This window comes from Myxocyprinus asiaticus, chromosome 3 (assembly GCF_019703515.2).
Source record: "Myxocyprinus asiaticus isolate MX2 ecotype Aquarium Trade chromosome 3, UBuf_Myxa_2, whole genome shotgun sequence".
NCBI classification, from domain to species: domain Eukaryota; kingdom Metazoa; phylum Chordata; class Actinopteri; order Cypriniformes; family Catostomidae; genus Myxocyprinus; species Myxocyprinus asiaticus.
Window position 1 is genome coordinate 54,363,789 of NC_059346.1, and position 23,421 is coordinate 54,387,209.

Here is a 23,421-nt window from a genome sequence, read left to right on the forward strand (position 1 = left end):
GTCTCTGACTCTACTAGATCTATGCCTTGCCTCCACAAAATTATTAATTCCTTTACCAAATTCTCAGGATACAGAGTCAGTTGGTCTAAATCTGAAGCTTTGGCTCTGACAGCATACTGCCCAGTAACGGCTTTTCAGTTGGGTGCCTTCCAGTGGCCCAAGTATTTGGGAATTTTATTCCTAGCAAATTTGTGTGATTTAGTTAGAGTTAATTTTGATCCTTTAATAAAAAGGTTTTCGAATGATGTGGATTGGGAAGGTTATTGTTATTAAAATGAATTGTATTCCAAAATTCAACTACCTACTTCAATCTCTCCCTGTAGATGTCCCCCTCGCTTATTTTAAACAATTTGATAGTATAGCAAAGTCCTTCATTTGGATTTTTTCAAGGAGCGCAATACGACGATACTTGAACAAAAATGAGCTGCATGGTCACAACCATAAGCGCTATGTTTGGAGAGGGGTCAACAAGTATTGTGCTCCTTGAAACAACCACACCATCTTTTTCCAGAGCAGCCTGTATTTCTCCTGAGGTTACCTGTGAGTTTTTCTTTGTATCCCGAACAATTCTTCTGGCAGTTGTGGCTGAAATCTTTCTTGGTCTACCTGACCTTGGCTTGGTATCAAGAGATCCCCAAATTTTCCACTTCTTAATAAGTGATTGAACAGTACTGACTGGCATTTTCAAGGCTTTGGATATCTTTTTATATCCTTTTCCATCTTTCTTACCTTTACCTTGTTATGCAGGTCTTTTGACAGTTCTTTTCTGCTCCCCATGGCTCAGTATCTAGCCTGCTCAGTGCATCCACGTGAAAGCTAACAAACTCATTGACTGTTTATACACCGACACTAATTGCAATTTAAAAAGCCACAGATGTGGGAAATTAACCTTTAATTGCCATTTAAACCTGTGTGTCACCTTGTGTGCCTGTAACGAGGCCAAACATTCAAGGGTATGTAAACTTTTGATCAGGGCCATTTGGGTGATTTCTGTTTTCATTATGATTTAAAAAGGAGCCAAACAAACATGTGATAATAAATGGCTTCATATAATCACTATCCTTAAATAAAATACATTTATTTTGCATGATCAGTCATATTTTCAAAATCAATGCCAAAATTTCACAATTTCTGCCAGGGTATGCAAACTTTTGAGCACAACTGTATATTGAGCTTTTGTGCAAAGCTTTTTTTGCGTGCTTTTGTCTCTTATTTTATACCAAAATGGAGCTATGTGGTTGGAGGGGATAGGTTGAAAAATAAAAGGGATTTATTATATCAGCCAAAAAGGAAAGTTGTTTCCAATGTAGAGCAAGCTAATACATTTTGATGAAAGATGAATACATTTATTTCTTTGGAATAGTATACACTGCTGAATTGTGCATAATAAGAGCAGGAATGTGCATTAAATTAAATGGAATCAGTTTGGAGTTCATACTTACTTGACTTAAGTTGGCAATATTTACTAGAGACTGGAGGGTGTGGTAACTAGTTTTTCCTTTAATTTATATAACCCTTTCTTTTCACCTTTTTTTCACAAAACTATATCAACATATATAATTATATGTAATTATATATAATTAAATTAATAATTAAAATGAGAGGTAATAACTTGCAGCTTATTGCACATGAAGTTGCTATTGAAGGGATAGTTAACCTAAAATGGAAAATTCTGTCATCATTTACTTAACCTTATGACTTTCTCTCTCATGTAGAACAGGTGAGTTTTTTTTTTACAATAAACTGGTCAATCTTTTCCATACAAGTATAGTGAATGGGGACTAAAGCTGTCAAGTTCCAAGAGGAAAAAAAAAAGTGGTTTGTTGATTACTTGTGGGGTATATTCCAAGTCCTCTGAAGTCATTTGATAGTTTTTCATGAGGAACAAACCCAAATTTAAGTTGTTATTCACTAATAATGTTCACTTCCATTGGGCTGTAAACTACTGTGACCGGATCACTAAATCACTGTGTTGTATACGAGAACCGAATCAGTCTGGTTCATAAATGAATCATTCAGACTTACGTAAACTGAATCAACCGATTCATTGAGAAGATCTGACTCGAGTGTGGTGGCGTAGTGGGCTAAAGCACAGAACTGGTAAGCAGAAGGTTGCCGGTTCGATCTCCACAGCCCCCACCATTGTGTCCTTGAGCAAGGCACTTAACTCCAGGTTGCACCAGGAGGATTGTCCCTGTAATAAATGCACTGTAAGTCACTTTGGATAAAAGCGTCTGCCAAATGCATTAATGTAAAAGAATGTTTTGCTCATGAATCAGACAATGCAAAATCTCTCATTAACGCGGCAGGGAGAGCTTGAGTGTTTGTCAAGATTGTCAGTGAATAATGACCTCAATTTCGTTCTGCTCCCTTTACAAAGCTATCGTATGGTTTCAGAAGACTTGGTAAATAGCGCATGATTTGTATGGACCACTTTTATGACACTATAATGTTTTTTTTTTTTTTTTTTAGCTTGACAGCACCAGTCCTCTCACTGTCATTAAATGGCAAAGCAAGAACAGGATATTGTTCAAAATTTCACCTCGTAAGAAATAAATTCATGCGCTTTGAAACAATGAGGGTGAGCAAATGATGATAGAATTTTCGTTTAGGGATGCTTAATCTGTCTCTCTCGTCACAGACTGACAATGGTAAACAGCAGGAGCATGAACAGGCCAGTGTGATGGATCATTTGCGTCTCATGTTGGGTGTACTCTCCTCTGTGCGCCTGCGTGCCGAGGGGGCTGGAGAGTGCCAGGAAGATTCCGGACTGGGACTGTACCGCGGACCTGAAGACGCTCCACTGGCAGGGGCTCATGCTGCCGCCCATAATGCAGCAAGAAGAGGCGATCCTGGTGTTCAACAGAAAGTCACAGCATTGGAGAATATAGTTTGTGTGTTGAATCGAGAGGTGGAGCGTTCAGCCCTCACCTTGGAGGCTTTGTCTCGACAACACCGCCTGGACCAGGAGAAGATCGAGAACTTGTCAAACAAGGTACAAAATATGCCTACCAGGCAGGAAACAGTGCACTTCAATAGTTAAATAGCTCACTCCCTAAATTGGATTTATAGGATTGTTTTTTCTTTCGGGCAGCAGAGAGGTTTGATGCTCTGCTATGCATCTGAGCATGATCCGAGGCTGTCACATTGCAGGTAACGAATCCTGATGATGTACTGAACCTTAAAAGTATAAGCCACTCCAGACGGTGCGTTATTGATTTTACCTCTGTTAAGGAGTGTTTTTCAGCACGACAGAAAGTTGAGTGCCTAAAAGTCCCTTAACGGTGGTAAATATAAACAAATAGTGCTGTCAATTTAACGTAAATTTTGGCGATTTATAAAGAAAATATCGCAATGAAAAAATGTATACAATTAATCATGCCCTTGACCCATACTTAAATTCCATAATAAGGATTTTTCCAACTATCGAAGCAGTTCAAGCTGTAATATAAAAGTCAAAAGTAGTGTAACATTAAATGTTAAATTTGTGTAATCAGATTACAGTTACAGACTTTCAGTTAAGTTAATTGACATTATTTTGAATTCGTTGAGCAAAAAAAACTTAAGTAAAATGTATTAGTTATGTGATCACTTTTTTCCATGAAGTAATGAGTAGTGCAATCCGATTACAATTTTGTGGAGAAGTAATTAGTCATTTGTAATGGATTACTTTTTAGTACTTTTTTCATAAAGTAATGAGTAAGGCAATCTTATCAAAATTAATTATCTTAATTTAGGGGCTTTTTCCAGCAAATATTTGTTACGATTAATTTGATTAATCAGCATACCATTTAATTTAATTCAATTAATAATTTAAATTAAAGAAGCAATTTTTCCACCAAGTAATTTTATGATCATAACTGTTAGCTGTTTATGGTTACTTAACAACATAGCAATTGCGCATTTATATTGTTGTCACAGTTTATTTGCATTTTAAAATCGGATTTTAGAGTATCCGTTTTATAATATTGTTTTTATGACAGGCCGTTGGAACATTTGACTTTATTCAGTAGCTTTTAAAGTCAGTTTTTCCAAAATTTCGTAAGTACAGCAATTTGAAGAAAGCAGAAAGCCACAAAAGGTTGTGTGTTAGTGATTTTACCACGTTTTTTTCCCTGCTCCTGCAAGACAATGATTGACAGAAGAGCCACTGCTGTCTCTGCCAAGATCCTCCATTCATGTGGGGTCTAACGGGGGTCCCCATACAACTTGTTTCCTGAACTTTCTGCCAGTTGATTGGTGCTTTAACACAGGCACCAATGAGCACCACATACCTGTGACTACGTTTACATGGATAACAGAAAGCGGCTTATTGCGAGAAAGTGGCATTCCCGTTTACATGCATTATATAAGCGGTTTACTCTTTACTCCTGTATACATGCAGCTCGGTCAGTAAGCAGCTTTCTCCACAGCAACGTAATGTCCCCGCAATGCTTGTGTAAATATGAGGGCATGAACTACGATCCCATAAAGCACTGCGTTTGATGTAATTGAATTAAAAATGATGTAAAATACAAAACTATTGATTTAAATTTGTTGATTATAAGTATAGAAACAATATATTTTAAGCTTATTTGAAATATTCAGATATTTGCAAATATACGAGTAGTAGTAGGGAGACTGACTTGATTGTGTCATTGACAGTGCGTCATGAAAGCGATGTCCCCGCAATGCGTGTGTAAATAACAAATATGTAAATAAAAACTATTTTATTCTTCGTTGCTTCACTTTATTTCCAGATATTCCAGAGTTGTTGCTGTGTTTGTTTCCTTAACTTTCCATCGCGATACACAGTGGAAATGCGCTGCAATAGTGGGGTTTCCCTCTTACGTAAAACTCCAGGATTCCCCCAACGTATGAGCGCATATACACGAACGTGAGGGACAGTCAATATTTTACATTGGTGTGTATAAATGGGTATAGTTTATAGTGAATGTCCTTTTCACACTACTCCCAGAAATGTTTTGTTGACTTGTTGTTGGGCTCCATCCTATGATGTTTATTATCCGGTCTGTTCACGCACATGCGCACTCCTCAAAAACTTTTATGCGTATCCATCACCACAAAAGCCGCTTTTCTGGGAGAAACCTGGGTGTGTTAAACGCTTACTCTTAATCCCATAAATGGCGTAAGGAAATCTGTATTCTCGTTTCAGAATGCCACTTTCTGCAAAAACCCTGAAAAAAAAAAAAAAACGTTTTCTTAAGTGCATTTAAACGTGTTCAGTGTTGCCAGTAAATTGGGGACGCCTACAACATTGATACTTAGAAAGACTAATGACTATATTGCACAATTGGACCATTTAAAATCTCACACAATTAAATGTGTTGCAACAGTTAAGTTACTGTACTTTATAATAACAGATGTTTCCTTTAGTTTTAACTTCATTTTAGTGTTGTACAAATCATCTTTAAGATGCTGACTTTATGCCATATGAGCTATGGGAACTATTTTTCTCTACATATTAGTATATATAAAAACAGTATATAGAATATATAATCAAAGTGTTGTAGAGTAAAGATTATCAAAGATGTGTCTCAACCCTGTTGTTTGTGTGTGGTGACTCTTTAAGGTGCGACAGCTGGAACGGACTTTAACCATGCGAGATCTGCAGTTAGCAGAGTCCGAGCAGTCTTTGCAGGAGCTGCAGTTTTGCACTTACGATGGTGTTTTCATATGGAAAATAGCAGACTTCTCTCGCCGCAGGCAAGATGCAGTGGGTGGCCGAGCTCCAGCAATGTTCTCGCCTGGTAAGGTTTATTTCAGATTAAGATCATCAATGATTGAATTTCATAATTACTATCACTAAAGAGCACAACAGTGCGTGCCCACTTTTTCAGCCATCTGGAAAGTATTTTCTTATTAATCTTTTAGCAAAGGAATTTAATAAAATCCTTAATAAAAGAGTTCTAAGACATTAACCAAACATGAGGGCATGAACTACGATCCCATGAAGCATTGCGTTTGACGTAATTGAATTAAAAACAATGTAAAATACAAAACTATTGATTTAAATTTGTTGATTATTAAGTATAGAAACAATATATTTTAAGCTTATTTGAAATATTCAGATATTTGCAAATATACGAGTAGTAGTAGGAAGACCAACTTAATTGCGTCATTGACAGTGCGTCATGAAAGTGGGTGGTCGCTGCAGAGCTTGTTTGGCGTGCTTTGTTGGCCGCAATTCTCATGATTTGAGACTATGAAGATGAAATAACGCAGACTGATGGCACATACCATGCTTCTAGCAACCATCCAGAACACCTAAGCAACTACATAGCAGCGTGCAAAGAACCACTCGGAACACATTAACAATAGCAAAACAACACCCTGACAACCACCCACAACAGTGACTATGTTTACATGGACACCAGATAGCGGCTTATTGTGAGAAAGCAGTGTTTCGGTTTATATGCATTGTTTAAGCGGCGTACTCTTTACTCCCGTATACATGCGGCTTGGTCAGTATGCAGCTTTGTCCACAGCAACACAATTTCCCCACAACACTTGTATAAATAACAAACATGGTATCCGAGGAATACTTTGCTATTTTATTTTCTGTTGCTTTGCTGTATTTACAGATATTCCAGAGTTTCTATCGTGACCTGCAGCATAATTGCACTTCAGTAGTGGGGTTTGCCTCTTATGTAAAACTCTGGGATTCCCCCAGTATATGAGTGCAGATGGGTATAGTTTATAGTGTATTTACTTTTCCCACTATACTCCAAGAAATGTTGACTTTTTTCCACTTTGTTGACTTGTTGGGCTCCATCCTTGGACGTTTGTTATCTGGTCTGTTCATGCACATGTGCACTACTCTAAAACCTGTTAGAACGCCGCTTACGTATTTACATGACCACATTAAGCCGGGTGTGTTAAACCACTTTCTCTTAATCCCTTAAATGGCGTAAGGAAATCGGCATTCTTGATTACATGACGTTTCAGAACGGCGCTTTTTGCAAAAACCCTGGAATAAATTGTTTTTTTAAGTGCATGTAAATGTGGTCACTGTAATGAGCAATTGTGAAAATCAGTTAGCTCATCGAAATGAATCATTGTGGCATTGTTTTGCACTGGCAAGCACCACAAATCTAGTAATAATGATTTGTGAATGAAATGCATGAAAGGTGTTGTGTAGTTTCATTCTGAGGGACTTCACCCATTGTGTTACTTCCATCACACATACTGATCTGGAAAATGTCCAGGGTTACTTGATTTACATCTTGGCCACAATGCAGACCTCATCAGTTAGTACGCATTCATTTTCACTTTTTGTCATTTGGATGTTCCTTCGATTTCCAGAACTGCAGAATTTTACTTTCATAATGTCAAATCAAGTCCTGTGGTCCTAGTGACCCATTTTCCTACAGTAAATCTGACATACTGCATACCACTTCTGTTCTGCAGCATTCTACTCCAGTAAATATGGTTATAAGATGTGTCTGAGACTGTATCTGAATGGTGACGGCACAGGCAGGGGCACACACCTCTCGCTGTTCTTTGTGGTCATGAGGGGCAAATATGATGCGCTGTTGAAATGGCCCTTCAGCCAGAAGGTAAGTCATATGATACGATTTTAAATGCTCTAAATGACAATATTTTTATTTGGAATTTGGGAGAAATGTTGTCAGTACTTTATAGAATAATACAAAAAGGTTAATTTTACTCAAACACATACCTATAAATAGTAAATCCAAGAGTAGTGATAATTTTGCAGTGGTCTCTTGATTTTTTCCAGAGCTAGATATAAATATATATTTAAACTTTTTATTTATTGATATTCTGTTTTCTGTCACCTGATGTAACCAGGTCTTATGAATTGGGTTTTAATTCCTGCTCTCTCGTCATTGTCATTTCTGTCCAGGTGACATTGATGCTTTTGGACCAGAACAACAGAGAGCACATCATTGATGCCTTCAGACCTGATGTGAGCTCCACCTCCTTCCAGAGACCCATCAGTGAGATGAACATCGCCAGCGGCTGCCCGCTCTTCTGCCCACTTGCCAAGCTGGCAGGCAAAAGCTCCTACCTGAGAGATGATACTATATTTATTAAAGCCATAGTGGATCTCACTGGATTATAAAACATAACAGAGCTGCGGAAGCCTAATGTTTTAAAAATATTAAATAGCATATATTATTAATAATAAATGTAAAAGTATAAGAATACAATATTTATTATTTATAGATAGCTCAGCAATGCCTGCATTCTTTATTTTAATATGTTTTTTACATTATATATAATAATAATAATGCCAAATATGTTCATTATAATTAATATTTATTATAATAAATAATAATAATACATAACTATGTATGTATGTGTATGTATATATATATATATATATATATATATATATATAAATATATAAAAATATTTTAATTATCATGATCAGATATGACAGCTGACTAATTGTTAGCATCTCGTAATTCTATGGCAGTTAAATATTTAGTCCATCTAGTACATGTACTTGTAGGGAGATTTCCCATGCCGTTAAAGATGTTAACAGTATAATCAAATTTTTAGGGGTATGGGGCATTTTGCTGGAAGTATGGTGGTGTATAAAGAGACGTGCTTTTCATTTGACACCAATCTGCCATTTAATTTTGGGAACTAGCTGAATAATAGAGCATTATTAATATGGATAAATGGTTTAGTGGGCGCTTGTAAGAGTCCTTCAGCTCATAGATATGAATTAATTTGTGTTTTTCTTATTGAGGTCTTGTGTGCAGCATGAGCATTGATGCGGCAATAATTGATACATTTCTTTGAGTTATGTTTGAAAAGTTATGAGTAAAAAACCGTAGCAGAATAGGATGGACTTCCACACATCATGACTAGCCAGTGCTTTAATTCACAGCAAGAACACCCCAGTTCTGAGCGTCATCTGAGCATGTGTCGGGTTCTTTTTATTTGGGCTTGGGCATTAAATGGCTTCAAAGATGAAAAGCTGTAGACGTTTAATCTGCTTCAAACCCTTATAAAAGGGACTGGTGTACCATTGTAACAATGCATGGCATGGCATGGTTTTGGGCAGATGAATAACCTATCTTTCCATCATTTATTACTGTAGACATTGACTTAACTAACTCTTAGTTATGCAGTTGGGACTTTTTATATTCCTTTAGCATTTATTTAGCTATTCACTAGCTATAAATCAATCAATAAATGTGACATTGTATTGTCTATAGATTTTTATATTTTCCTTTTATCTTTCAGGGGTAGAAGTAACTATACTAGCAAAGAATCAAGCATAATAACGTCATATTATATGCATACAACATATATAGTGTAAAAAAAAAAATGGTCTTGTAATACAGTTGTTTGTGTGTACTATCCATATTGTATTACTAATAAAAATGTGTTTCATAATTAACTGTACTTGTACCAAGAGGTGTGCTGGCACTTTCACACAATTGAGACAACACTTTCACCAAGTAAAGATATGGAAATGGAAAAAATGTGTTCATTTTATCCAGTCCTTGCTACATAAAAGGGAAACACTACTTTATAAGCAGGGTTGGGGAGTAATGGAATACATGTAACGGGATTACGTATTTAAAATACAAAATAAGTAACTGTATTCCACTACAGTTACAATTTAAATCATTGGTAATCAGAATACAGTTACATTCAAAAAGTATTTTGATTAATGAAGAGATTACTTTGCATTTTATTGTCATTTGTTTCATTTAATATTTAGTCCTTTCAGATGGAAAACATTTATACATATAAATGATGTGATCCAAAGTGCATTTGAACAGCGGTGAAACACTTTCTTATGATGTGTTACATTCATACGAGCAGACAGAGAAGTAAGTTTGAAGTAAGTTTGGAGCAGAAGAAATAGAAATAAACCTTGTGTAATTGTCAGCTTTACGCTAAGCTAAAATGCTATTTCTAGCCAGTTTACATGCACATGTTACCAGGCACGTTCATATTTTTTTATCAAGAAAATTCACGTTAGATCAAAATTTCTTTTTACTAGTAAGATCTTTGATATTAGGGCAAAAATCATATTCTTGATAATAATTTTTGTGTTGTTTTCCTGTAAAAAGATCTAATAATCCTTAAAACAAGATCAATTTGATTTATCTTGTTTTAGAAACAACACTACATAAGATATTTAGGTTTTTCAGAGAATGTATTTTTAACATGTGTATTTTGTCTTACTGTACTGGCAGAGTTTTTATAGTCAAAACAAGTGAAAAAATCTACCAGTGCTGAAGAAGTAATCCAAAGTATTTAGAATACGTTACTGACCTTGAGTAATCTAACAGAATACATTACAAATTACATTTTACAGCATGTATTCTGTAATCTGTAGTGGAATACATTTCAAAAGTAACCCTCACAACCCTGATTATAAGTAAAAAAAGACATTCTGTAGCTGCTTTAGGAAACAGGTCATTTTTATAGGCAAAACACAAAAAACTGCTATCTGAAAAAAGAAAAATAGTTTAATGGGGCAAACAATTTGTACACCACAATACAAAATGTAATGATGGGAATTAGTAACGGGCAATTGGGAAACTCGAATATACAGGAGACGTTCAAACCTGGAGTCAAAGATATAAAGAAAATTATCCTTTGCGAATTAGGTTTATTAAAAACACAAGCGTTAACCCATAAAACAATTGCCACAATGATGTACAAGGATGTACAACTAAGGACATTTTCTGCTGTACACTATAGTCTAAACTCCAACTGAAATTATTACAGATAAAATTTTAATTTCGATGTGCACAAATAAAATCATAAGGATCCAAAAAGATGAATCGGAAGAGATTCAAGAAGTCGCACGCCGTAGTAACAAAAGAAACCGATATTACAGCTGAGCTTTACATACTACATATGTAAGGCTTGGGGATCTTTCTCAATCATTTTACAATAACTTCTGAGGTTATTACAAATAAGCACATTTGCTGAATATTTAAAATAAGTGATAATGCTAGTTTATGATTCAGTAAGGCAAAGTGCTGGGGTTTAAATAAATGTTTATGGGCATAAAATGGAAAAGCTCCTTGATTCTGTATAGTGTGAAAATTCTGTACATTAGTGGAGCTCATATACATTAACTTAGTGAAACTGTAGTGAATTTATAAACATATAATGTAGAATGAAATACTTGCAGTTGACCTGATAAGCGGTTGGCGTTCCATTTTTCAATTCTTAGTAGTCATACTAGATGTATAAAATAAATATGCGAACATAAGACAGCTGCAACACGGCCGCGTTGTTTAATAACCGCATGATAATGCAAAGACGACAGCTGAAGTTTCTTTGAGATTACAAAACTGGATGTTTCTTTTCTTTTGGAGGCCACTAAAGTAGATCTCTGGTTTCTAAAAACAAAAGAAAACCATTTGCGCAAATAAAATGACTTGGATGGGTAGCTTAAAGGTAAACATCTGAATTTTCATTCTGTAACCATGGTAAGATGAACTGCCCTTTCTGTTGAACTGTACCGCAGATAAAACAACCGTGACTCAAAATTGTGTTGCACATTTGCTTGTTAATGTGGACTAAATACTCTGACCAAGCTCTCCTAGTTCTCATCATTGGGTTGTCAAGCTTGGATCTACTTAAAAACAACAAAAAAGAAACACATATTAAAAAAACAGAATGAAGAAAAGTACAAACACATGCACAAGTGCCGTTACACTCCCCAAAACTTGGTTAAAAGGACGTACAACTGCACTCGTGACGCACGTATATGCAAATGTGATGTTTTAACTTTATGCACACATCCTGCTAACATCCATCTTTTAAAGCACACTGTCATGCTATTGTGCGCCTAAATGCATCTTTCACCCACCCAGCAACGAATATAGCAGTCAAAGTGCCATTTTTGTCATAAGCCCACATCAAAAAGCACTCATTTCTTTTCGTGAAGAATGCTTTCCATCTTTTCGGTGGGTCATTACAGTCACAGATCTTGCATGAGGGCCAAGTGAAGTTAGAAGTCCAGTCAAACATTCCCAACACTTTCTTAACCTCACAAGTGTCCCTGTTCTCATGGAGTGTCTTGTTTCAAGGCCTCTGTGACCATCTTGCGGTATGTCTGCCAGGGCCCTGGTCAGGGTTTACCGTTTAGATTAGCACGTCTGTGGCCGAGTAGTGAAGAGAGCAGTTTGTGAGCCCGAGGGGGGCGTGAGGGGGCCTGGCCGAGTCGCATCATGTGCGGTGAGCGCCACACTTTAATAGTGGAGTCGTCGCTGGCGGAGAGCAGCAACTCCTGGTCCGCTGGACAGAAGGCCACGGAGTTCACCACGTCATCGTGCTGCAAGCGCGCCAGGCAGATGTTATAGTGCCGGTCCCATATATAACCGTGCTTATCCTCTGCACCACTGCAGACACAGTAATTACACTAATTAGAGGAGAATGCAAACTTGTGGTGCTGTAATTATGTTAAGTACTTAAACATTTAGACTTTAGATTTAAGAAGCATTTTAACATTCAGAGATCATTTGATCATCAAGCATTAATAACTTAATCCTTGTGGGACCTTCGTGACATTTTTGTCTGTTTCATTTTAGTTTTTTCGATCATTTGGCTGTGTTAATGCCAATGGCATAAATTTTGCCAAAGGTGTGTATTTTTGGGGGGAATTTTGATATTTCAACCTCAGTTCCTATAATACATGTATAATACACTGTGTACACAAAATAGTTACACTCAGGACCTTCAGGGCAAAAATGTCCCCATTGAAACCCATTAAAATGGCAATATTTGATCCTAGTGCCATTAAAGCATAAAATCATGAATTCTATGATATTATGCTTTCATTCTGGAGCCCTGGCTTCAAAATTTAAATGTTTAATATTTTCCACCAGATGGCGCCATTTTTCTCATGTTTAGCCTATGGAGCAAATACATGCTTTTTTCCTATTTTCTGTTTGCTGTATTATAGAGCACTGCAGGCCAGTTGAATAAATGATGCAGCTAAAATTGTGTGGGTGTGTTGGTATGGATGTCAGAGTGTGTTTTGTATGTGTGTACTGAGAAATGTGTGTGTGTGTGCATGTGTAAAAAAACAACAGTGGCATTTAAAGGGTTAAAATCCTGAAAATGAATGAATATTTGGTAGTTATGATCAGGACTGATGTTGGCTAAAAAATCTATGTCAGTGAAAGTGGAAAATAATATTAATATATAATATTTTTATGGCAGTTTTTTGACATTTTTGTCCTCTAAGGACCTCTGAGTAACTTTTTTAATGTTTAATGGGTTAATGTTTGTGGATGATTAAGATCTATTGTTACATGATGTGGCAATTACATTATTATCTCTGAAAAATAATCTGATGACATTCAACCCTAAAGAAATGTCAGTTGGAAGAGAGGTGTGATTTTATTGGTAGCAGTGCATGTTTTGCTGTGTTTTTAAGTGCTTCCTTATAAAATAGGTGTGGGTCACAATAATCGAACAATTGATTAGAGAGGGTAACTAGTTCATTTAGATTTTTTTTTTTTTTATTCTAATTTTTTGTGATATTTTTATCGGCATGCTCGGCTTTATCTGTTAAGTTAAAGCCAAGTCATATTTAAAAGCTCACCTTACACACATTCTGTGGACTTCGGTACCAAGTCGATACTAAATTAAAAAATATGTAATGATACCAGTGTTTCTGCAGTACGGGTAGTACCAAGTGCTTCACTGTAATACAATTTAAAACATCGATTTAAAACATACACCACATATACAAACACTCCAAAACTGTGTCCTACATTTCATTTGTGAGACTCAAAGGCCAGTGTAAAGAGATGAGATTTCAGACGTGACTTAGAAGTCTATAATGATTACACTGGACCATGTGGCAAACTGTTTATCTGGAAAAATGAAGCTTCCCACAAAAAACACTCGTCATAATAAAAGCACGATTCTAAATAAAATCTAGATGCCTGAAATTGAATAAAAATATATAGAAAAATGTAATATTCACTGTAAGCTTGTTAATAATACGTCGGAAAGTAAGAGTTGGGTATATGGGAAAGGGTGACGGAGACTGTCTCCGGATGTCGATGGGGGTAGAAAAGAAAGTCTCAGCTTACTAATGTTCTAATTATTATGTTTCTATGAACTCTAAAGATCACGGAGAGAGAGCGCAATATGCAGCGCATCTGTTTGAATTAGCATGATTGGCCACCACATTAAGAAGCTTCAAAACAACATTTATTGTTTGAATTTGGTGATAACCTGAATGAAAGCTGAAAATAAAAATATCATTAAACACAAAACAGTCTAAAATCACATTTCTATGTAAACAGCCCATTGCAACTTTAGACTCAACATGAAAAACCCAGTTAATTCATCAAATATCTTCCCTTTTAGAATTTAAGACAACTGTGAGGTTATCCTACCTTTAAGATGTTATTTACGGCGATTTTTAAGAACTTTTTTTTTTTTTTGAGAATTTGAATGTTTCTTAAGTTTTATCTTAAGAACAATCTAAAGAAAAGATAAGAACTTTCTTAAGAAGTTTTTCGGGAATACAAAATGTTTTTTTTTTTTTTTCACCCAATTTGGAATGCCCAATTCCCAGTGCGCTTTTTAAGCCCTCGTGGTGGCGTAGTGATTCGCCTCAATCCGGGTGGCAGAGGATGAATCCCAGTTGCCTCTGTGTCTGAGACCATCAACCCCACGCATCTTACCACATGACTTGTTGAGCGCGTTGCCACGGAGACATAGCGCGTGTGGAGGCTTCACGCCATCCACCGCGGCATCCGCACTCAACTCACCACGCGCCCCACCGAGAACGAACCACATTATAGCGACCACGAGGAGGTTACCCCATGTGACTCTACCCTCCCTAGCAACCGGGCCAATTTGGTTGCTTAGGAGACCCGGCTTGAGTCACTCAGCAGGCCCTGGGATTCGAACTAGCGAACTCCAGGTGTGGTAGCCAGCGTCTTTTACCACTGAGCTACCCAGGCCCCCACAAAACAAAATATTCGTAACTTTTTTCTTAAGTTAGAAATTAAATTGAAAATGGTAGTTAAGAAGAAATTTCTTCTTAAGAAGGTTTCGTGAATCCAGCCCCTGATTCTTTTAAACATCATGGTTAACCCTTCTTATTGAAAAGATAAGACACTTTAATAGTATGTACTTCAAACTGCAACACACCCCAATAATGCTCTATGCCATTACCACTGTGAAAACCACGTGGTAGTATGGGGGTTTGTGAGTTACCTGGCAACAAAGTCCCGGCTGACATCAAGGAAAATGAAGAAGCACTCATCGTTGGGTGTGAAGGCGCGGTGGGCTCGAAGGCTGCGGCGTTCCTCTCGAAGACTCTTCAGATCAATCACGTGCAGGTCGATCTCTTCAGCGATGGGTGGAGGGGACATGGGGTCAGAGATCACACAGCCTGTCGGCCATGCTCGACTGTTCACATACAAGTACCTGTACGAGGCCATTTTTAATTAATAATGCCCTGATTTCAGCAGGGTTCCCACACCTTTTGACCAATAAACTTCCATGACCATTCCAGTCGTTATATAGCTGGAGCAGATTTCCATTTTTATCTAAGGTACCAGTTCTACTAAACTAGTAATATTTGCCACCCAATGAGTCACACATACTGTGAACCTCAACTTTACCATAATTTTTAAGATCTTATCATCTTTCTAAGATTTTAGCAACTTCCATGACTTTTCCAAGCCTAGAAATCACAACTGTAAAATTACCTGACAAATGATTTATCTCACATAAAAGAATTTGAATGTGGAAATGAATTTGCTGAGTAAACTGCATTAATCCAAAGTCAATTGAAAGCTTATGATGAACAGCTGCATGTTACTCATGTATTGTTGTACAGCGCTCACCTGTGGTCAGGTGACAGGCCCATGCCAATGATGTGGCCGTGTATGTCAATCACATGATCAAGCGAGTCAAAGAATTCCTCTGTGCTGCGCTCCTCTCCTAAGACAGGCCCACATGTCGTCATCTGATCAGGCATTATCCGCTTGATACCTAAAAAAAACACACACACAAAAAAATTATAAATTACCAAACACAGTTCACTTTTTACGTGACATATGGGGGCATTTTAGGGGTAAATAAAACAAACTCTGAGAACAAAGCAGATGTGCTAAATGATATCTTGTGTATTTGCTAGTCTCAGTCTCAGCAGGCATGCCCACGGACCAACCATAGTCCATGCACAAACTGTCTAATGCATACTGCACACAAAATCAGAAAGAACTCAATGTAATAAGCACTAATCTGATTGGCTGTCTTCAATAAAAGCACATACATATATAAATCAGGTTTTTTTACCAGTCCACCTGGACACAAAGTTGTGGTTACAAGGTAATGGGTTGATACAACAAGTGCATTTGAAGACGAAATTATCACTTGGATTTGCCAAAGATTGGCAGGTCAGTGTATCAAACCTTTAAATGTCATCAGTTTTGTTTGAGGCACGTAGTTTGAGGCACTTTCTAGCTCTTCTGACCTTGTTTGACCCTAAAATAATACAGACTCCTGCAACACACAGAGAAACTAGATCTCATCCTTACCCATAAATCTATCACTAATAATCCTTGTTACTCTTCTGCATATCTTTGACCATTTCTTTATCCAGTTCTCCGTCACCCTCCCTTCTTCTTTACCACTTACTCCACCTCGTCTCCTTTTGCCGTAACCTCCATTCTTTCTCACCCACTTGCTTCTCTTCTATGGCCTCTACATCCTTTCCCTCCACTAACCACTTCTCTTCACCTGAAGTAAATGATACAAATGCTCTTTTCTCAACATTGACTTGATGCCTTGATAGTTGTCTGTCATCTTATCTCCAGAATAGAGTGTGCCACACCCTCTAGCCCCTATCTGTCGGAGACTCTTCGTGACCATCGTACCAAGCTCAAATCTCAATCTCTCCTTTCCTCTTTCTCTTCTAGTGTTTCTGCTGCAAAGGTTGACTATTACCAGAATAAGTTCAGTAACACTTCAGATTCTTCTCTATCATCCCATAACTTCTGTCTGCTGATGACTTTGCCAATTTTTTCACTGACAAAGTGGTGACAATCAACAGCCAGTACTCTACACCACACACCCACAATACACCTCATCCTCGGTTTTCCTCTTTCTCTCCTCTCTCTGAGACTGAGGTCTCCAAAGTTGTTTTTATTAACTGTCCTACCACCTGCTCCCTTGATCCTTTCCCTTTCTATCTTCAGCAAGGTGACTCTCCAACAATTTTGCCTCCACTCATGCATCATCAACACATCTCTTACAACGGGAAACTTTCCTAACACATTTAAGCAGGCTTGAGTAGCCCTAGTGCTCAAAAATTCACAACCCCACTCTAGTCGATAACTACAGACTGGTTACTTTCCTACCTTTCCTGGCTAAAATTCTTGAGGGGGTTGTTTTCAACCAGTTGTCTGCTTTTCTTTCACAGAATAATCTACTCGACAGATATCAGTCTGGCTCCAAAAAAGGACACTCAACGGAAACGGCCCTCTTGTCAGTAGCTGAAACCCTGTGACTGGCAAGAGCTAACTCCGCATCATCTGTCCTTATTCTTCTTGACCTCTCTGCTGCTTTTGACAGTGAACCACCAGATTCTTCTGTCCATCCTCTCTGACCTGGGCATCACAGGAACTGCACTTGGCTGGTTTGAGTCGTACCTCACAGACAGATCCTTCAAGGTCTCCTGGAGAAGAGAGGTGTCCAAGTCACACCCGCTAACCACTGGTGTTCCCCAGGGATCAGTGCTTGGACCTCTCCTCTTCTAGATCTACACAACATCACTCAAACAAATAATAAAGGCACAGGGCTTCCCCCATCACTGCGACGCAGATGCTATGCAGTCGTTCCAGCCCGACAACCCCACCGCCTCAGCTCATATTTCAGCCAGCCTTTCAAATATCTTGGCCTGGATAAACGAACCTTAAGCTCAACCTTGCCTAGACAAAACATCAGGTAATCCCTGCCAACCCATTTGTTTTCCACAACCTCACAATTCATGTTGATTCAACAATACTAATGCCAACCAGCACAGCCAGGAACCTGGGAGTGGTGTTTGATGACCAGCTAAACTTCACTGCCCAGGGGCCGGATTCATGAAAATGTTCTTTAGAAAAAAATTCTTAAGTTCTTAGGATAAATTATAAGAAGTTTGTAAGAATGTTCCTAAGTGCAATTCTTGAAAAATTCTTAAGAAGTTCTCAAATATTTTCTTAAGAACATCTTAATTTTTTCTTAAGGACAAAAAGGCAGGCTTTGACATTGTCTGATCAGCCTGCTCATGGGCTTGCCTTGTCTAACAGCCTACAACAAATTATCGTAACGATAAATGTATCTATTAACCTTTTTTTTTTTTTTTTTTTTTAAATTAGCAAGCACCTCAGGATATTTTTTTTATTTTTTATGTAAAGTGCGTGAGATGTGTTAGTTTAACAACACTACCTGTCATAGGAGAATTTATTTGCTGCTAAACGTTTGATAAATTTTAATTTGACATGGAGGAAAAGAAACAAAAACTTCAGCAGACAATCTGGATGTTCTTGTTGAGGAAAATTAATCCTAACTTTTAGATGTTATTTACGACGATTTTTAAAAAAAATTTTATTTTTTTGAATAGAATTTTAATATTGCTTAAGTTTTTTCTTAAGAACAATTTCTTAACTTTTTTCTTAAGTTAGAAATTAAGAAGATAATGGTAGTTGAGAAGACATTTCTTCTTAAGGTTTCAGGAATCCACACCAGATCTTGTCAGCCACACAGTCTTGCAGGTCTCTGCTTCACAACATCTGAAAAATCATACCCTTCCTGTCTGAATATGCTCTGCAGCTCCTGTCCAAGCTTTAGTCATTTCAAGACTGGATTACAGCAATGCTCTGTTGGCCGGCCTCCCAGTTAGTGTGCTTAAGCCACTCCAGGTGGTCCAGATCATGGTGGTGTATCTGGTCTTCAATCAACCAAAGAGGGCTTCCGTCAACCCCCTCTTGATATCACTCCACTAGCTAAAAGTAGCTGACTGCAAACTCAAGACTTTGACTTTGGCCTTCAGGACAGCCAATGGAACAGCACCCTCTTACTTCAATTCACTCCTCCAGGTCTATGGCCCTACTCGCTCTCTGCGGTCAATGAATGAGCAACACCTGGAGGTCTCATCACAATCATTCACTTTCTGTTCTTCTGTGGTGGAATAAGCTTCCATCCTCCACCTGATCTGCTAAAACCATCTCAACATTCAAAAAACAGCTGTAAACATATCTCTACCATCAGCACTTTACCAGCCCACACTTACCATTTAATTATTTAATAAAAATGTCATTGTCTGTCTCTTTCTTCTGCGCATGCTTCTATATTACTTTGGCACTCTTAGTGCGATACTGCAGATATTTTTGACTTTTGTAAGACAACTTGTTTCTTTTCCTCATTTGTCGCTTTGGAGAAAAGCATCTGCTAAATGACTAAATGTAAATGTAGTAGCAAGTAAACTAGACATCCACAAGCAAAACTGCATATTCTGCTTTGTTTTCTTAGTTATGTCTGTGAAATAGTCTGCACTTAATTTCTATAATGTACTTAGTCGGTTTCTGTACACAGTCTCAGAGATTCCTCTGAAGTGCTAATTGTAGATACCTTGTTAGCATCAGATCTGCCATTTGATTTAAATATGCATCAGACGAAGAGTGAATGGACTATGGTCTGTCAAAGGGTGTGCCGTCTGAGGCTGTGAATAACACTGACATATTTGTGATACAAACAGACATTCACCTATCTGGTGAGGGGAGTAGGTAAGGCTGCCAGTGGTGAAGAGGAGGTAGGTCTTGTCCTCTCCTTCTCCAGGAGCAGAGGGAGACACCAGGTTTGGATCAGGAGCTTTGGTACGTCTGCTGCCCATTAGCCGGGCCACCTGCGTCTCCAACTCCCGGTCACGAGCTGCTATGTTCTGACGACCCTAAACACAAAAAATAAAGAAACATACAGTAAAATGTGCACATAACAGACCATATATATCAACTGTTGAAGGGATGCTTTCAACTCACTTTTTACTAAAACTTTTTCCAGTCAAGTTTAATCTGTTATCATACATTTGAGAGAAAAAAAAAAAAAACGATCCTTGTGACCTATTACCAATGATAATCAACAAGAAAAAAAAAAAAAGGTAGGGCAGGACACTGATTGAATCCTAAAAGGTGCTCTCTTTATGACAGCCTCTGGGGATGGTACGTTAACTTTAAGACATTGAAACAAATTCAACTTCAATTATTCATTCGGCAAATGCTTCGTATTGGGCTTGCACACTTAGGAAATGGAAATTAAAATTTACAAGTGAATTTTATATTTTTATTTTGACCACAGTATGCTTCCAGTGAGCTCCAATTGATTCTGGATCATTTCACATGCTGCTTTTGTCTCAGTGTCAAAGTTTCTGTTAACAACTTTTTCGGCTGAAGAGATTCTCATTACTGCAATGCAAAAAAAACAATTAAATTTGACTTAAATTGTAAAGTACTTATACAATCATTGCATTAGAGTATATTTTTATAGTAATACAGTAAAAAATGACTATTACAGTAATAAGAATCTAATGAGAATCATCACTGAGAATAATAGGATCAACAAAAAACTTAAATTAAACATGTCTTACAGCAGGGGTGCTCACACTTAGTAAAAAAACATTATTTATAGAAATAATAAATTGGTTGGAGAAACTTTAACACAACCCTTACCCTCCCCCTAAACCTAAATATAACCAATTAGGAAGAGCTTTCCTCAAATACAAATGAGTCTTCCCATGCCATCCTACATTTTGGAATTCTGTGCACTGGGGAGCTATATTAAGGATACAAAAAGAGTGATCTTTTTTTTCTCCCCAATTTGGAATGCCCAGTTCCCAATGCGCTCTAAATCCTCGTGGTGGCGTAGTGACTTGCCTCAATCCGGGTGGTGGAGGACGAATCTCAGTTGCCTCCGCGTCTGAGACCGTCAATCCGCGCATCTTATCACGTGGCTTGTTGAGTGCGTTACCGCGGAGACCTAGCACGCGTGGAGGCTTCGCGCTATTCTCCGCGGCATCCACGCACAACTCACCACACGCCCCACCGAGAGCGAGAACCACATTATAGCGACCACATGGAGGTTACCCCAACGTGACTCTACCCACCCTAGCAACTGGGCCAATTGGTTGCTTAGAAAGTCTGACTGGAGTCACTCAGCACGCCCTGGATTCGAACTTGCGAGGTGTGGTAGTCAGTGTCTTTACTTACTGAGCTACACAGTCCCCCGCCCCCCGCCCAAAAAGAGTGATCTTTAAGATTCTCGTTGTTTGTGTAGTTTCTCTCTCTACTGCCTTTTCCTTTTGACATGTTAACGAGATCGGTCAGTGTTTGTCCCACGGTTGACGTAATTAGCAGCCCTGTCTTCCGGTAATGAGAATGTAAGAAAGAAAATATGCCTAAATGTCAGGGAAATAATGTCACAATGCAAATAAAAATAATTAATTGTCCTAAAATAGCCTTTTTGACTTCTTTTAATTTTGTGGTGAAATGTGACCTGGACATATTTTTATGAGATTTACGCAGACTTATCTTCACAAAAAGAACACATTATCGTCATATTAAGTAAGCATGTTACGCATGAGATCTGCTAGAGCTCCAATTACTCCTAGTCAACAGTTCTTACATGTATAACATGCTGCAACCCAGGTGGGTTCAATGAGGACAGATGCACAGAGCTTCTCTGGTCTCCTCGCTCATCCACTTCCTCGTCCTCATCTTCATCCTCCTCCTCTTCACTGTCAGTGTTTCCCAGGTCAAACAGCAGAGGCTGGTGCTGCTGTGTGTGCTGGGCCTGAGCTTGAGCCTGTGACTGAGCCTCATAGTCGAGCAGCAGGTCTGGAGAGTCATGTCGACGGCAGTGAGCCACCATCACTGTACGGATGGTGCTGGCGTTGATGTTCTGGATCTTAAACAGGCGTTTCACCACATTCACGTTTTCTGACTCAATGTCCTTGAAACGGAAAGGGACAACACTGAGTAAGCAGTTTGGACAGCAAAACTTTGTGTAACAGCAAAAAAATGTATTAAGTGAGATTTGAAAAAAGAATCATGTTTCCATCCAGCAGTTTTACACGATATCCCAAAATGCACATAAAAATACATGGATGGAAACCAATCTAATGACAATTCGTCCATATTTTCATCTTCACTTCAATGCATACTTTGATTAGATATTAGATGTTCTAAATTAAAGCTAATAATAGCCTTTTTAAAAAAAGCACTGTGGCAGTATTTTAAGGCTTGGGTACATACTACCATTGGATACTGTGCAACAGTACTTCATACACAATGCAACACTTTCTAAACATTTTCTAAAACATCACTATAAGAGCACATAAGAATTAAACACATGTGTACCTGGAAGGCTTTGTTGAGCCACAGCACAGAGCACGAGGTCATGTTGCCAATCCAGTGCAGGTTACCAGAAATCAGGTGAGTCTCATTCAGCCAGCACCCGAATACGTCATACGGCTTATTTCTCACGCGGGACAGCAGAGTGAAGTTCTCTTTGGATCCATAACAACAACAGGTCAATCAGAAATAGATTTACTATGGTAAGTAACTGTGGGTATCTATGGGTATGCTCTCTACCTAAACTGATGACTGCGATCTCTCCAGAGGAAGAGTGATGTGGGCCCAGGTAAACTCCTGACACCAGCAGGAGTGTGTCATCAGCATTAAACTGGGAGAACTGAGTGTAGCCCCAGTTAAACTGTCGCATGCTGGAGCTGTGAACCAAAGAGATATTGCCATCTGGTTGCTCTGTGTCCCAAAGCTGTAAAAAGCACAGCAGGCATTATGAGCATATGTACACACTGTGACAAAGATGGAGAGAACTAGCCTTCAATGAGGCCCATGTAACAAAACAGACAATTACAGGGTTTTTGACCAACGACATGGACATCAACAATTTTTTGAACATCAGAATTACATAAATTACAATTTCTATTGATAAATAGGGGGAAGTGTTGTCATTCTTTGGAGTGCTTAATCCTGTTCTGTACACAGATTTCAAACACAAAACAAAATGTAGGGAAGAATGACAGCCTCAGTCAACAGTAACTTTCACTGCACCTTTTTTCCATATTTTGAAAGTGACTAAGACCCCAATATACATAAAGTGAAATCAAAGAATGAATGTGACATCATATAACAAAAATAAAACTCTAGCAAAAAAGGGGATTTTGAGTTCGTTTCGGTGGTTCAAAACAGCTCGCCAGCGTGAACTCTCAGGAAAACGTCTTACCACCTGCTGAACACCCCTTAATACTTCCATTGGTCCATGTCATTGGTAGGTGTGACCTGGAGCTCCACCTACTTTGAGGCTGACATTCCGGTTACGTTCCTCAGTTAAGTTCAGTCAGCATGTACACACTGGCGTACAGAGTTATCAAGC

The 23,421-nt window shown here is 38.1% G+C and overlaps 2 protein-coding genes across 3 annotated transcripts in view; one reads left to right on the forward strand and one right to left on the reverse strand.

Annotated features, from left to right (window-relative positions):
- LOC127428703 (TNF receptor-associated factor 2-like) overlaps positions 1-9,379 on the forward strand; it is a 26,979-nt gene extending 17,600 nt beyond the window's left edge. For both annotated transcript variants that reach the window (XM_051677255.1, XM_051677246.1), the window contains 4 exons: positions 2,642-2,995; positions 5,573-5,750; positions 7,411-7,559; positions 7,868-9,379. In XM_051677255.1, coding sequence (XP_051533215.1) covers positions 2,642-2,995; positions 5,573-5,750; positions 7,411-7,559; positions 7,868-8,086 — 900 coding nt within the window. In that variant the 3' untranslated portion in view covers positions 8,087-9,379. The remainder of the gene's footprint in view (positions 1-2,641; positions 2,996-5,572; positions 5,751-7,410; positions 7,560-7,867) is intronic.
- LOC127428695 (F-box/WD repeat-containing protein 5-like) overlaps positions 8,324-23,421 on the reverse strand; it is a 23,052-nt gene continuing 7,954 nt past the window's right edge. The window contains exons 4-10 of the mRNA XM_051677234.1: positions 22,617-22,800; positions 22,383-22,531; positions 21,649-21,975; positions 19,738-19,921; positions 15,831-15,978; positions 15,196-15,408; positions 8,324-12,353 (exon numbers count right to left, since the gene is read on the reverse strand). Coding sequence (XP_051533194.1) covers positions 12,083-12,353; positions 15,196-15,408; positions 15,831-15,978; positions 19,738-19,921; positions 21,649-21,975; positions 22,383-22,531; positions 22,617-22,800 — 1,476 coding nt within the window. The 3' untranslated portion in view covers positions 8,324-12,082. The remainder of the gene's footprint in view (positions 12,354-15,195; positions 15,409-15,830; positions 15,979-19,737; positions 19,922-21,648; positions 21,976-22,382; positions 22,532-22,616; positions 22,801-23,421) is intronic.